The sequence below is a fragment of the Notolepis coatsorum genome (genome assembly GCF_963971535.1).
Source record: "Notolepis coatsorum genome assembly, chromosome: 16".
In the NCBI taxonomy this organism is placed as follows: Eukaryota; Metazoa; Chordata; class Actinopteri; order Aulopiformes; family Paralepididae; genus Notolepis; species Notolepis coatsorum.
In genome coordinates, this window is record NC_140180.1 from 26,350,885 (window position 1) to 26,367,958 (window position 17,074).

Below are 17,074 nucleotides of genomic sequence, written 5' to 3' on the forward strand. Positions count from 1 at the left end.
TGTCAAAAATATCGATACATATCGATTCTGAATATTTAAAAACGGTTTCAATACTAATTTCCCGAAATATCGATATTTAATTATTCATAAAAAACAAATTGTATAAGGAAGTTTCATTGTTCATTTCAATACCTGTAATAGTACAGTAGTCCACACACACACACACACACATGTGCATTCAGTTAAGTCAGAATATGACTGTAATACAAACAGTTCAGTTTGTCAGGTACATGCAACACAGATTACAGTGTTTACATCTGTCTGCTTGAGAAAATACCATGTTCTGCAATTAAAATGATTGAAGTGAGATGAACAGTTATTTTTAAATGTGTGATCTAAAGATAAACAAAGGGTTTTAAAGGTGTTATATTTATCTTCTCTTATAGTACCAGAGAGAAGCTGAGGAGAATCAACCAGCAACAAAAGCAAAATTTATTTAAATTATTATAATTTTTTTTTTTATTCCATTTTAAGATTGAACATTTTTCCCAGTGGTATCGAAAATGGTATCGAATATCGATACTTTTCAAGGTATCGTATCGAAGTTCGAATTTCCAGTATCGTGACAACACGGCGGGAGATGACTGTTGATTGGACGAGGAGTTGGGTGGCTTCTTTTGTCAGGAAGGGGCGGATCCTTCTGACGTTGCTCAGGAGGAATCTGCAGGTTCTGGTTGTCGCTGCGACTATAGACAATACATAATTTGAACTATACACAATACTGAAAAGTTACAGTATGTAGATTTGTTTATTTGTATGACAAAGTCAGTCAACCCTTGCAATCAGTTTCATTTAATGAATTGAAAACAGCATTGATATTACGTAAAAGCAAACTGGCAATAGAAAAGATGTTCAAAATGATCTAGTTCCCTTAAAACGCTAATGCTATTAAATAAAAATAAAAAGTTCAGTCAGGAGATTTTTTTTTACTTTAATCCCTGTCAACAACAGAGCGAGTGGAATTACTTCCTCAAACGCGGATGCTGACAGACAGCAGAGAACGAGCGAGAGAGAGAGAGAGAGAGATGGAGAGGGAGAGAGAGAGAGAGGGACCGCGCGCAGGAGTGTGTGTAAATGTGTGTGTGCGCGGGGATGGAGCTTCTCCCCCGCAGTCGGGAGCACTCGCATATCTGTCAAAATATCGTTGCGCACGCCCATATTCCGATCTGTGCAATAATATTCACAGGGGTATATATTGTCATTTGAAACAAGTTACCAATGCATTGTCTCGTGGGATCATGCCCCCCCCCCCCCCCCCCCCCCCCCGCGGCGAAATTAATTAGTGTCCCCCTCAATATTTCTATCTCTCAGAGGTACTGAGCATAGCACTGGATAAATGACACTTGGAATATACTGCATGATGTGTTTGATTCTACATTCACTGTGGAGGCGTGCAAGGAAAAATAAAAAATCTCTGAGTAATTGATATACAAATTATAATTCTCTGGGTGATTTATTCCTTTAAAACGTTTTTGTGTGCCTGTGGACATACAGAGGACAGTGAGTTACGGCGGACACTGCAGTCCTTGGCTTGTGGGAAGGCCCGTGTGGTCACCAAACTCCCAAAGAGCAAAGATGTGGAGGATGGAGACAAGTTTTCCTGCAATGATGACTTCAAACACAAACTCTTCAGGATCAAGATCAACCAAATCCAGATGAAGGAAACGGTATGATGACTTTGCACCAGTCCTGTTAGCTAAACGCATCCAATGTGTAGGAGGTTTGGCTCAGGCATGTTAATGATTAATCCATGTGTATGTAGTGCCTAGTATATGTGTGACTGTCAGAGCGAGAAAAATGCAGGCAGCTGGTAAAGAAATCAATATTTATCCTTTTTTTCCGTAAGGTTAATCGATTGATTGACCGCTAACGCTGTCGATGGTCAAATGTGAACCCTAGTTTGGGCACTTAACCCTTTCACTACCACACTACAGAAGGTTAACCCTTTACTATCACACTACAGACGGGTTAACCTTCTGTAGTGTGGTAGTGAAAGGGTTAACCCTTTGTCGTGTGGCAGTGAAAGGGTTAACCTGCTGTATTGTCGCAGTGAAAGGGTTAACCATTTGGTGGTAGTGCGGTAGTGAAAGGGTTGAACATGACTGGCTTCACTGAGGTGTCCTGGTGGCTCAGGTGAGCTGAGGTACATACCACGTAAATTGCAACATATTACTGGGTTTGAATACGGCCCATGACCTTGATTGAATGTCATCGTCTGTCTCCCCCATATGTCCTGTTACTCCCCACTGTTAAGGCCCAGACAGACTTCTAAGTAATAATAATAATAATAATGGATTGGATTTATATAGCGCTCTTCATGACACCCCAGTGACCCCAGAGCGCGTACAGAGTCCATTATTCGTTCATACACAGTCATACCGGTGGTGGTAAGCTACAATTGCAGCCAGTGCTGCCCTGAGGCAGACTCACGGAAGTGTGGCGAATAATCATCGCCTACGGCCCCTCCGACCACCACCAACATTCATTCACATGCATACACATTCATACGAGGCAAGTAGGTTAAGTGTCTTGCCCAAGTGTCGCTGGTATTTTCCTGGTGGTGGCTGCGGGGTGCGAACGTTCACATTTCAAACATTGGCCACAACGTGAGGAGTGATCAGAGCTTGCTACAATCACCTCTTTGTCATGACAGTGGCTCGGGAGGTAGAGCAGTCGTCTGGTAATCTGGGGGTTCCCGGTTCTATTCCCGCTCCTCCCGGGCAGCGTGTCGAAGTGTCCTTGAGCAAGACACTTAACCCCTAACTGCTCCTGATGAGCAGGTTGGCACCTTGCATGGTTGCCTCCGCCATCGGTGTGTGAATGTGTGAGTGAATGGATTAAATGTGAGGAACAAATTGTAAAGTACTTTGGATAAAAGCGCTATATAAAATGCACCATTTAATTGAGAAATCTGTGAAATTGTTTTTCCCACTTGTAATCATGCAGAATGACCTCTTTAAATCTAGCACTTACCTGAGATTTCTTCTAACCAAGTCTTAACCCAGCTACAGTCTGTTAACCCCTGAAGCACTGCAAACAGAAGCATTGCAGACTGGATGCTTAGCGGCACCTGCTTCACTTCAGCACGCGGGTTAATTTGCTTTGCGCATAAAAAAATGGATAGATAGATAATATACGTGACTGACTTTTCTAGGTGGAAGAGCAAGTCAGCACCACGGAGAGGGTCTTCCAGGATCGGCAGTACCAGATCGATGCTGCCATCGTCCGAATCATGAAGATGAGGAAGACTCTGAGCCATAATCTCTTGGTGTCTGAAGTGTACAACCAGCTCAAGTTTCCCGTCAAGGTAAACAACCTCAAATCTCTACCATCTCCGCGTGGCAATGGTGGGTTGATGTATAGGAGATTTAGGCAGATGATAAAAGTATCAGATTATGAGTATCTGTATCTGTATCAATGTGAGCCTTGAAATGTGAAAATTGTGGGTACAGACTTCGAGGTAGGTCATTAAAGATTCAGTACAATGAAAATCTTGTTTTTCAATCTTGTTGTATTTTTACCGAAGGTAACTATGTTGACATGAAATTACCCCAAATGTTAGAATTGGTGACTAAATCCCTTTGATGTCTATCACTCTGGATATAAACAGAAACCATGAACCAGAAATTTCAGATATCCAATCTACTTCCATTGAAATATTGCTCAATATACACGGGTTACCCTGATTGGCCCATCAGTAGTTGTAAAGGATATCAGGTAGCTAGTCCACACACAAGTAATGAAACTACTTTGCGACTTCCGGAATAGCCCGTCGCATGTGACAGAGCTGCTCACCCGTTTTTTTTATTTTCGTTTTAAAAACATATTTATATACCACCAATGCGTTTAAAACTTGACGCATATATCAACTGAGATTATCAACTAACTATATTGACTGAAAGATTCGTGATGTCACCGAAGAAAGAAAACCCAAAACCAAGTTCAGAGGACCTGCCTATGGTCGCGGGATACGTGCGTAAAGTAGCAGAGGATATTGACGAGATGGCCTCCTCCTCAACCGCTATAAACACCTCCGCAGATACAGAACATATCATCCGGGAAATGAAAAGAATGGAGAAAACAATAACCGGAAAAATAATAGCCGAAAAAGTAGATGCTATCAAAGAATCTATCGAATCCAATATCGAAGCGCTAAGGTGGCTGCCGACGCACATATTAAGCGCACCGTAGCATTGGAAACTGGTTTGGAAGAACATCAACATAATTTCGGTCTGATCTACAAAGACATAGCTGAGATCAACGATAAGTTAACGGCTGAGATGAAGGGAAACTACAAAGAACACAAGACGGATCTCAACGATATAACGGCTGAGCTTAAGCGAAACAATGAAGAACAAAAAGCTAAAATATTCGAGCTGGAATATCAATCTCGTAAGCTGAATATTCGTATAGTCGGACTGGACGAGTCGGTGAGCTGCACACATCCTGAAGCGTTTGCGACAGAATTACATAAAATCCTGGGACCAACTATCCTTCCTATGGTACCTGAGGTGGATCAGTGTTACAGATTGGGGACCCGATCCAACGACAATAACGGCAGACCTAGAGTGATTATGGCTGTCCTACGTCAAGTCAGAATAAAATAAATTATCATTCGGGAGACACGCAGGATGAAAGGCAACCTGAAATACAAGGATGTGTCAATATACTTCTTTGAAGATTATTGTCGGGAAGTGGTGGCCTTGCGGGCCAAGTACAAGACTGTGATGTCTCAACTCTATTTGGGGAAACACAATCCCACATTGATGTACCCTGCAAGACTTCGTATCGTCGATAAACATGGAGAAAGGGTTTTCCTCAACTCGCCTGAAGAGGCTGGCAAATACATGGCAGCATAACGTGCAGGATAGTTTATATACAGCCTTTTAATCTTTGTTAGGCATGGACACCATATCGTATAAACTTTAATGAACCGCTGATTTGGGACAGAGAGACCTACGAGCTCTGAGTTATTGAATGTTTTCCCCGTTGGACTTTTATTATTGCGGACATATTGGACTTAAAATTGGAACGATAGAGAGAAGATTAGCATGACGAAAGGATGACACGCAAATTCATGAAGCGTTCCTTATTTTAATAGTATGGATTTCTAACAACATTCTGGAACATACTGGAACATTCTGGTACTGTAAAAACGACATATTGGAATAATCTAGAACATTAAAAACATTCTATGATACATGGAACATTCTGGAATCACAGCAATATGTGGCCAGACATACCATAGATATCTATGAGACATACAGCCAGAAGACATCCGGGGGAATAACATTCTTCACAACGGAACATCGGGGAAGTGCTGCATATACGTATTTAAAAATGTCTTTTTATTAATTGGAAATAATTCCACTACTTCTCCACTTTATACTCTAGGTGTTTAAGCATAGCAAAGCTCTTTCAAGATCTAAGTAAATGTTATCTTTTTTTCTTTTTTTTTTATGTTCTCTATTCAGTTCAATACCTCTATTATTCTTGGGTTGTTTTAACTCACACAAGTTCGTATAAAATGTAAGTGATTATGGTATGATATTTGAAGCTTATTTTTATTTTTATTTTATTTTCATTTTTTTTTAACGGGAAAGTGGCCAAGCCACAGTTGACATTCTACTTATGGTAGAATTTAGAATGTTAGATCCTATGGTATACATAGGAAAGTTAAGGATGAATCGCTCGGTCTGGGCAGACTGGTCGTGTAAGGGGGGAGGGTCGGAATCCTATGGGGTTTCAGAGGGATAAGGGAATATATGTATGGGTGTTTTTTTGTTTGTTATCATGCTCAAGCTCTGCTCTCAACAGGACCTCAATAATTGGATATATATCTATTGTGAATCACTTCTCCAGACGACTTGCACACAAGAGCAACATGTTTAGATTATGGCTAGTCTGAGGCCCCGTCCACACGAACGCTGGGTTTAATGTAACCGTGATTGTATGTGCGCAGTTGCACTGTTCGGCCACACACAACCGGGGATTTGCTACACTGCAACCGCGGTCTTTTGAAACCGGTGGCCAGGGTGGAGTTGTGCGGTTTTGCAGTTGCGTGTGGGCATAGCAACCGAGGTTATTCCCAGTGTTTACAGCAGAGCTGTCGCAATTATTCCCCATGTTCACGGCAGACCGCGGGGTAGAGATTAGAGCAGAGCCAACTACACCAGTGTTTACAGCAGAGCTGTCCCAAGTAGCGTTATATGAAAATGATTGTAACAAACTTTTGTTCAAAACGTATCGTCTGTGTTGAAGAGTGTTGTGATCGACTGATGTCTGTTGACGCTCAGAGTAAACATGTAGCTGCAGCTAAACTAAACTCATGTGTTGTCAAGTTATTGTTATAACTTATAAGGAACCCAGTCCAGACTGCATCCCCTTAACAATTGTTTGTATTGAGCCGTATTGTATTGTACCCATTCTGCAATCTGTTAAATAACGTTTACATCCATTTCATATCGGTAACGTTACTTCTTCTTCTTCAGTTAATTAATGGCAGATCGCGACCCAACAGGAAGTTTAGTGAGCGTTCAGTCTTTTCTGATTGGTTGAAATGGCCTTCATGTCTGAACAACATCGCCGCCTACTGCTTTGGCATTGTATTACATTGTACTAAATGTATCGGTTGCTGGGTTCCAGCTCTGCCCGTGAGTACGCAGTTATACACTGTTGTCCACCTGTGTTCACCGTGTGGACGGAGTTTTATTTTTTCAAACTTCGGTCATATTAAATCCAAACTCTCGTGTGGACAGGGCCTGAATATAATGATTTGGAATACTAGGGGACTGAACAAACAAAATAAACGCAAAAGCGTGCTTACATTGATGAAAAGCAAACAGGTTGATGTGGCTCTTTTAAGCGAAACGCACCTTTTAGAAGCTGAAAATGTAAAGCTGGCGGACAAAATATATCATAATATTAGCTACTCATCTTTTGGAACTAGATCCCGTGGGGTAGCTATAGTCGTGAAAAGGAAATTGAATATTAAATTGTTGGACATATGGTCTGATACAGACGGCAGAGTAACTATTGCTAAGATAGAATACAGTAATAGGAAAATTGCGTTGGTAGCGGCTTATGCCCCTAATCTTTATGACGCCAACTTCTATGCAACACTCACGAATGCAATGTTGGACATCCCCGAGTATTCATTTATAATTGGTGCAGATTTTAATGCCATATGGGATCCCTCGATTGATAAATCTAACCCCACCACTTCCAATGATCAGAAACAGGCATCTAATGCACTAAAGGATTGGGCCAAGAGTAAATGATCTATGGCGACTACTCAACCCAACGTCCCTAAAGTACTATTTTTTTCTCAGCAAGACACGAGTCATTTTCCAGAATAGATTGTTTTTGCATCCCCTAGATTATTTGATATATTTGACGTGGAATTGGAACCCATTTGATAGATTTGACGTGGAATTGGAACCCAGCACATTATCAGATCACAGTTATTTACTCCTGAAGGGCTCATTTGGGAGACTGACATCCCGAGCCCCAAGATGGCGCTTTAACTCGACACTGCTGAAAAATAATGAATACATTGTACAACTCAACGATAAACTAGATAAATTCCTGGAGACTAATGTGGGTTCGGTACCGGACCCCAGAATGTTATGGATCTCGGTAAAGAGTTTTATCAAGGACAACACTACAGTCTTTTCCTCCAACCTCCGTAAAAAACGGCAGTCCAAACTGGTAGAGCTGGAAACGCTTTACTCGTCGTTATTCTCTTCTTTACAACCCGACTACTCGGGTCAATTGGAGTCTCAAATTAATGTGTTAAAAAAAAGAGATTAACTCCATTTTAAGACAACAATCTGAATTTCAAATACGTAGTACAAGTTCAAGTTTCAAGTTCAAGTTTCTTTAATAGTTGTCATACAGAAGTACAGAATACTTTTATACAAAATGCTTCTTACTGTTACGCTCCAGAGACTGTGCAAGACAAGATAAGTATGAAATAAAATAACATAGTATAGCATGTAAATTAGAAGTAAAAAAATGAGGTCAGTGTTCAGTATAGACATATGTACAATGTTCGATGCAGAATAAACGTAACTGAGTTACCATATAATATACAATATACTATGCAGTGTACTAATATACAATACTATATGGTGCAAGGCAGAAATGGGATGCGGTGCAATTTAGGTACAATTTACAGTAGGTGTACGAGTTGTAGTGCAAATCCTTTATCAATCAATATAAAGTGTGTTTGTGTGATCTAAAGTGTGGAGAGTGGGTGCTGCAGTGTGTTGTTTGTTTAAGTGAGTGTGTGCGTGTGGGTGTGTGTGCTGTGTGCATTTGATTATTACTGCATTATTACTGCATTATTACTTTCATGGCTCTAAACCAAGTCACCTACTAGCTATGAAGATAAGATCCAATGCACAATTTGCTGATATCCCTACTATTAAGGATCAACAAAGGCTTGTTACAGACCCCCAAAAAATCAAAGAGACTTTCAAAAAGTTTTATTCCAACTTATACAAATCGGAAGTGGTTTTCGATCATAATAAAATGGATACATTTCTTGATCAAATTAACCTACGCTAAACAGTTAGATACACCTATCACAATAGAGGAACTTAGAGAGGCTATATCGGAATTGCAAAGTGGGAAGGCTCCCGGTTGGGATGGTATCCCACCAGAACTTTACCTCTCATGTTGGGAAGTAATTGGACCCCTATTACTGGATATGATTTTATACTCAATCAAAGAGGGGAACTTCCCCAGGGACGTCAATATGGCACTCATATCTGTCCTCCTTAAAAAAGACAAAGACCCCACCGAATGTGGTAGTTATAGACCCTTAAGCCTCCTCGGAACCGATCTTAAGCTGTATGCTAAGGTACTAGCCATCAGACTTCAAAAGCATATGACAGCTCTAGTTCATCCTGATCAGACAGGCTTCATAAGAGGCCGCCTGATCACGGATAATATTAGATGATTACTACATGTGATAGACAACAGCAAGGATATCGTGCCTCCTACAGCTATATTATCCTTGGATGCGATGAAGGCCTTTGATAGGTTGGAATGGTCTTATTTATGGGCAGTACTCGGAAGGATGGGGTTAGGTGTAGGATTCATTAATATGATAAAAGTACTATACACAGAGCCATCGGCCATGGTTATAACAGGTAAATTCACCTCCCCTCTCTTTCCTGTTTCGCGTTCGTCTAGACAGGGTTGTCCTCTTAGTCCCGGACTATTTGCTCTATCCTTAGAACCTTTAGCACAGTATAAGACAATCCCAATCCATAGAACCGATCTCAATTAGGGGCACACAGCATCATATTAGTTTATATGCGGATGATGTAATATTGTTCATGCAAAACCCTACCACCTCACTACCTCATCTTCTCAAGCTAATAAACGATTTTGGCAATCTATCGGGATTTAGGATAAACTGGCCAAAATCGGCCTTCCTTCCACTGAATGTCACTGCGAAGGCTACCATCCTTCCAGGAAATATACAAATGGTAGAACACTTTAGATGTCTTGGAGTTGAAATATTCCCCACTATATGCCAAACAGTGAAGTATAATTATACAGGAATCCAAGAAAGGATCACAAATGACTTTGACAGGTGGTCAAAACATAAAAACTCAGTACAGGCCCGAGTATCAATAGTTAAAATGGATGTTTTACCCAGAATCAACTTCTTCAGCTCAACCCCCCCCCCCCCCCCTGCTGGCTACTGGAAAAAATTACACTCCGCCGCATATAAATTTATTTGGAACAACAAACCTCCACGAATTAAAAGATCCACCGCACAGAGAAACAAAGCTGACTGAGGTTTAGCATTTCCAGACTTCTACCACTATTTTAAAGCGTACTCTTTAAGACCACTGATCACCTGGTTTGATTCTCAAGCATCTGTATCCTGGAGAACATTAGAAGAAAACATTGTGGCACCACATAGACTGCAGGATGTAGTATACACCAACCTATCAATTAACTTTGATCGCCGGGGTTAAATTCATAATTTACCATCCCTCGCCAGCCCTATTTAACATGGAGAAGTTCCCCTTCTTTGCAGGGCTATAACTTTTTAAATTGTATTGCTAAATTGACATTACTATGGTCCATTCAACGTCCTATATCTATTGTTCAGGGTGTAGCAACGTTATACTTTTTCATTCACATATTCATACTAAAATACGGTCTAAAGTATAAGTATGTTTTTATCGTTTTCTGCAGCTTTCTCCAGAACTTGATTTATAGCCCTAAATGCATTATATTGATGATCAAATACAGTTTGGTAGGAATCTGTGCGAGATAAAAAAAAATGTCAACTGTACGTGCTTCTAGGAGTTACTACGTATGATCTGATGTTGACCGGATGGGGGGGGGGGGTCGTTTATAATTCCGTGGGCAACGTTATATCATTCATCTAGTGTGGGTGATATGATCATTAGAGCAATTAGTATCGAAGACATTAAAAAATAACGCTGAAACTCACCGTAGCTTCCTCGCAACGTTGGGAGATGAGCGTGGAACAGACATTTTTCTATTATGGGATGTCGAAATATCCGATCCATTTCCAGGTTGTATAATAGCATATACGTCCAAATCATGTTGTTTATCGAGTTATTTGCAACCGATCGACATCCATTGTGTCAAGATGGAGTCCTGCTAATGATAGCGAGTGCCCGGACGAAATATGGGTGAGCCCCACTTCATCCACATCACTTCCTGTTTGGGCGAGCGGCCGATCGGCCACCAGATGGCGCTCTTGAACCGTTGGAGAATTGAGAGGGGCTCACCAGTACATATAATGTCTCCGGGGGAGAAATATGATTTCGATCACAGATTTTTGAAATATTGATATCAAAGACGCTGTCCAGCGTCTTCGGCAGAATAAGCATGGCGGGGAAAGACGCTGAACAGCGTCTCCGGCGATTAAAGTGTTAAGCAATGCAACTTGAAATGTGGCCCTCTTATTACACATGTGATCCGGATATGGCGTGAAACACACAAAAAATGTACTAACCAACATAAATGGCATAAACACTCTCCCATATTTAATAACAATACACTCCTTATTGCACAACAACCTATCAGATTTCCCAAATGGGAAAAGAATGGCATACATACATTGGGAGATATCTTCAACGAACAGGGTTTCTGTAGCTATCAAGATATATTTAACTAATTTAACCTCACCAGTTCCACATATTATTTCTATAGACAATTATTAGCATGCTTGAAGGCTCATGGAGTCCCATTAAAGACACCACTTGAGTACCACAGATATCACAAGTTATTTTATGAAAGGGAGACATCGAGAGGATTTGTCACAGACTTTTACAGTCACTTACTTACATCTTCGTATGAAGCCCTTCCCCTAGACTCAGTTTGGAGGATGGATATACCAGACCTGGAAGTAGATTTTGATTGGGCTGAGGTCTGGGCAAATGTTCGGCTATCGTCACGTAACCCGGATCATCAACAGATTAATCTTAATTTTATTCATAGGACTTACCTAACTCCTATTCGATTGAACCGTATGGGGCTTAAACAAGACTCTCGATGTTCCTTATGTACAAACGGTGATGATGGTACATTTATGCATATGTGTTGGGAATGTCCGCCTGTTAAGATATTTTGGGAAGAAATAACCACACTATTATCAGGATTTTTGTATTTGACAATACCTGTAATCAATGTTCCCTCTAATTATTTTTTGGTCTGAGCAAACACTCAAACCTCCTGAGCAGACATCAGCAACTACTGAGCAACATACGTCACCTGCCGATTAACCGGTTAGTTGATAAGCGGCGGTTTGTAAAAAATCTGAGAATCTTAATTTCCCTTAATGTCTAACATAAAAATATATACATTTAGTTGATACACAGAGAAATAATACAAAAAGGCATATATATTCCTTAATCAAATATTTATTTGACCATTGATTGACGATACAGAGCATAGTCCTTACTTTGGCGGCGGCGGTGTGAGTCGTGTCACTAACGTTTGTCTTTTTAGGAGGCTGACTAGTCATTATTTTATTAAGTGAATTATAATGCGACTTCAAGGGTGACCATATTGTGATTTTTTTTAAAGAGGACACTGCCTTCAGCCTCAAGATACTTAATCAAAGTTTACTCAAAGATGCCTTATCATTATAATATATTTAAAGTATACCTCCTCTTGGATATAAAATTATTGTTTATATTTTTATATAACAAAATAATATCTCTCTATAACCAAAGTTACTCAACATGCTGTATTATGCCCAAAGTAATCTATCTGACAAATCTCAAGAAAATAACTAAATCAACCTATGACAAAATAATATATATTTTCAAGTCTTACTGGACAAAATAAATAACAAGAAAAATATGATGTAATGTTCTAAATAATACCTCTTCTGTATTAGAAAATCCAGCTTTAAAAAATATATCTTGGGTCTTCCGGTTTAGCTACAATATGTAGCGCACGCATTTGGTAACAGCTCCGCTCCCGTCACCGCTAATTTCGTTCAAAAACATTATTTTAACAAATACCAAAGAGATTAAACCACATCGTATGTATTGATAGGAACTCCTACTAACTATATCAAAAGACATAAAGACTCAACATGGGGGGTAAGGATGAGAAAAAGGGTAGAAAGAAACAAGAAGCAGCAAATCCAACGGCGACGATTGATACACGATCCAAGAAAACAACAGGCGACGCGCCGGCAGATCCGCTGTTGACAACCCCTGATGGGAATATAACGGAGAATATACCGGGTCCATCGGCGACTGGCTCCGAGAGGGAGACAATAGAGGACATAACGGGAACGACAGGAAAAAGTAGCGTGAAGGACAAAGCAGAGGATATTGAGAAGATAATAGCCAACAAATCCATCGGCCCCATCACTGCACCTACAATATCAACTGGCACTGGCAGTGTAATTACACAACCCGACTTCAACTCCCTGACTAGCCTGATTAAGGATCTGATTAAGGAACAGATGGTAGCTTTCAAAGTACACGTCGCACACATCGATGCTAAATTCGAAGAAGTTATGGAAGCGGTCGCTGTACAGTCAGTGCGAATCACGACAGTGGAGAATACGGTGACAGAAATTACACGGGCAGTCAAAGAGAACGAGAAGATCGTCAACGATGGTTTGACAGAGGTAACGAAGGAGATAAAAAAGGTGGAAGAGGCATGTCGGATAAAAATACAAGAAGTTAAAGATGAAGCGATGGAGAGGCTACTCGAAACCCAACGTTACTACAGGCGAAATAACATCCGCATTGTAGGACTTGATGAATCAGTCAATTGCACAGACGACAAGTTTCCAACAGTGTTATCATAGATTTTGGGTAACAACATTCTAACCACAGAGCTGATAGTGGACCAATGTTACAGAATCGGTACTCGGGATCAAAGAGGCAACGGTCCAAGAGTCATCATTGTTACTCTGCACAAGACGGCAATAAGAGATGACATCATCAGAATTGCACGCAACCAAAGGGGAAAGCTGAAACATGGTGAAAATTCAATATTTATCTACGAGGATCTTTGCAAAGAGGCCATCGCTCAGCGTTTCCCCTACAAGGAGGTGATGCAGAAATTGTTCAAGTGTGGCCACAAACCAAGGCTAATATACCCGGCTCTATTATCGATCGTGGGTAGAGACGGCCGTAGGGAAGGATTACGCACGCCTAAAGCCGCCGAGGAATACTTGAATCTACATGGAGCAGATCCCCCAGGGCAGAACGAAACACTGTCTAGCAACAGATAAGCCTACTCATCTCTCTCTTTCTCTGTGTATCTCAGTATTAGAATGACTTTATCCGGGCTCAACAAAAGTAGCAGATGATATGCATGCCGACAACACCAAGGCACAATGTGTATAATATGGTTCGTAATGCATTATATTTACAGACTTCTGGTCTCCGTGGAGACAAGAATATATCATTGACACTATGAACAATCTGGAATATTCTGGGCTCATCGCTCGACTGCTCTGGGTCACTAAGAAATATCCTGAAAATACTAGTAGTCATGAACCCTGGGTAGGAAGATCATTCTGGAACATAATAGCAGTCTGTTAGTATATACTAGTGTATTCTACAACCTTCTAGAATATAATGCACCATTACAACGAAGGCCTGCAACTCTAACATTAACATCCGGTGTGTATAAGCATAAACAATTGACTGAAGTTTAATCAGGCCTTAATAAGGCTTTAAAAAAAATCAGCCACACCTAAACGTATGAGCACAACAAGGTTATTCTAATAATTTAAATAATCACTCCACTGATGTAGAGATTGGCACAATGTAGCTCCAAAAGTCTCTGTTTTTCTCTTATCTATTTATTCAATTCTGTTCTAGTGGTTTCTCCATGTTGAGTTTTATTTTAGCTCTCACTCCTTTTTTTCTTTTTTATCTTACATTGTTCTTTCCCATTGTTCTTCATATTAAGGTGTAGGTGTTTCTCTACAATCTTTTCCTTTTTCTGATGTTTCCTACATAAGTTAGTAGAAGGTTCAAATGGCACAATCACACTCCCTTATTCAATAACAATGCACTCTTAATTGAAAAACGTCCTATAAGATTCCCTATATGGGAAGAGCAAGGCATACACTCATTAGGGGATGTTTTTAACAACCAGGGTTTTTGTAGTTATGGAGAAATATGCACAAAATTTAATCTCACCAAGTCCACATGGCTTTTTTACATACAGTTACGGCTATGTTTGAAGTCTCACGGTGTTCCATTAGACATACCAATTGAACACCACAGATACCACAAATTCTTCTATGAAAGAGAGACATCGAGATGTTTTGTTTCAGGTTTTTATCATCAATTACTAACGTCCTCATATGAAACCCTTCAACTAGACTCTGTCTGGAGGAGGGATATACCAGACCTGGAAAGTGACTTTGATTGGCAAGGAGCATGGGCAAATGTCCGACTTACATCAAGGAACCCGGACCATCAACAAATCAATCTTAACTATATTCACAGGACATACTTGACTCCTATAAGACTGAACAGAATGGGTCTTAAACAAGACTCCAAATGCTCCCAATGTACAAATGGAGACGAAGGGACATTTATGCACATGTATTGGGACTGCCCACCAGTTAAGGCATTCTGGAAAGATGTGACCCAACAATTATCAAAACTCATATCTTGGAATATACCAGTACACCCCTCTGTATTACTATTGAATGATGTTTTTGAGTTTGCAGTAAATCCACAGCTAAAGAGATTGGTTTTATCGGGTATCACAGTAGCTAAAAAGCTGATCGCATCACGCTGGTTTCAACCGGAAATAATGTGCCGGAAAGTTTGGTTTCTTACATATCTCGATGTGATTTATCAAGAAATATCTACAGCAAAAATTCTGGGTCTCAATGAATCCAAAATGTCAATGTGGTTAGAAGTGGTGGAGAGAATAAAAGCTAGCTTATAATGGTAGTGTCTGGTTAGGAGCGAGGGATAATGGAGGTACTATCCAAAGAGGGGTCCGGGAGGGGGGGGTTCGAGCTGGAGCATATGTGTGTAGGGTTTTAGATAACAGGTATTAGGGGTATATCCTGTATAAGACATTGGTATAATTGGTAATTTCGTTGGATATACACTGTATACGGTAAAGTATTATTATATATTTTTTTTGCTTAATTGTTAGTTTCATTATGTATTGTGTGTTGAGTACTGACTTTTAATAATTTTGTTTTGCAATAATAAAAAAATATATATATATCTTTATCTTTTCAATGTAATGTAAATTATAAAACAGTAACCTCACAAAGATACTAATTTAAAAGTGCACTATGCAGTTTCAGATTTGTTGCAATTAGTGTACTAAACTAATTTATTACACACATAATCCTTATGATTGTATCATAAGCATCTTATCAAACCAAAACATCATTTTGAGGCATCAAAATAGTTTTCAATTATTTTCTTTCTCTCTGTATAGCTGCATTCTTCAATCAATTTGGTCAACTTTGCTATCAAACTCTCGCCGCGCACTGCTTTGTTTGTAATGTTTTGCTGTGTCCATGTGAGCTTTGAGATCGCCAGCACCTTTATTAGACACATAAACATATGGTCAAGCTTTGCACGCGTTGCACTCCGCTTCCAATTAGTCTCGACTGGGATGATAAATTGGAAATTTTCTCTGCAGTTCATCTGTAATGTACATTTTCGCGTTTGCATTCTGAGGAGCCAGCAATGCTGGTCGGATCTGTCCACTTCCTCATCTGTTGTGTGTGTCTGTGTGAGTGTGCAGTAGCGCTGCCCACAAAGCACTGACATTTTTTTTGCTCCCGATCCGATCCCGATCATGTGATTTTGAGTATCTACCGATACCGATCTTTCCCGATCCGATCAAAAAAATAAAATAAATAAATAAAAAATTATATATATATATATATATATATATTTATATATATATATATATATTTCTTTTTTATCCCAATTTCTCACATTACATTCACCCTGAATGTTAATGTTATACAGGTGAAAAGTTAACTTCATTCAAGCGAGGCATTGCAATCCTTGACATAAATCATTTGATGTATAATTAAATCAAAGGAAATGCGTTTGGGTCTGAGAGTGTGGCTGGTCTGCCGTTCTGCAGCTGGATACTATTGGTTTGTTTTGGCAAAATTATTCTGCTCTGTGTGACAATAAATAAATGAATGATGATATGCAATTTAAAACCAAAACTAAGGCCTCAGTATGAGTTTAAGACGTGAACATGGTCATGTTTGTTGAATAAAAAAAAAAAAAAAATTTGGTGACCGATTTCAGATGTGCGCGTGAACGTTTTGCCATGTGCGCGCGCGCGCACAGGCGCACCTTAGGGGGAACATTGCCTGTAATGCCTTCTGTATTGCTGCTGAATGATGTCTCTCAGGTATCGCACTCTGTACACATAAAGAGGCTAATCTTGTCCGGTACTACGGTTCAACCTGATAAAATGAGCCGGAGGGTATGGATTCTTGCATATCTTGATGTGATTTACCTGGAGATATCTACCGCACAAATTCTAGGTATTAATGAAGCCAGCATAGAAATCTGGTTAGGGGTGGTGG

General features: G+C 39.9%; 1 protein-coding gene across 1 annotated transcript in view; it reads left to right on the top strand.

The window, feature by feature from the left end:
* The window catches only part of cul4b (cullin 4B), a 53,241-nt gene that overhangs the window by 31,841 nt on the left and 4,326 nt on the right, over window positions 1–17,074 (top strand). The window contains exons 18-19 of the mRNA XM_084332464.1: window positions 1,495–1,667; window positions 3,155–3,307. Of these exons, the coding sequence (XP_084188590.1) occupies window positions 1,495–1,667; window positions 3,155–3,307 (326 nt within the window). The remainder of the gene's footprint in view (window positions 1–1,494; window positions 1,668–3,154; window positions 3,308–17,074) is intronic.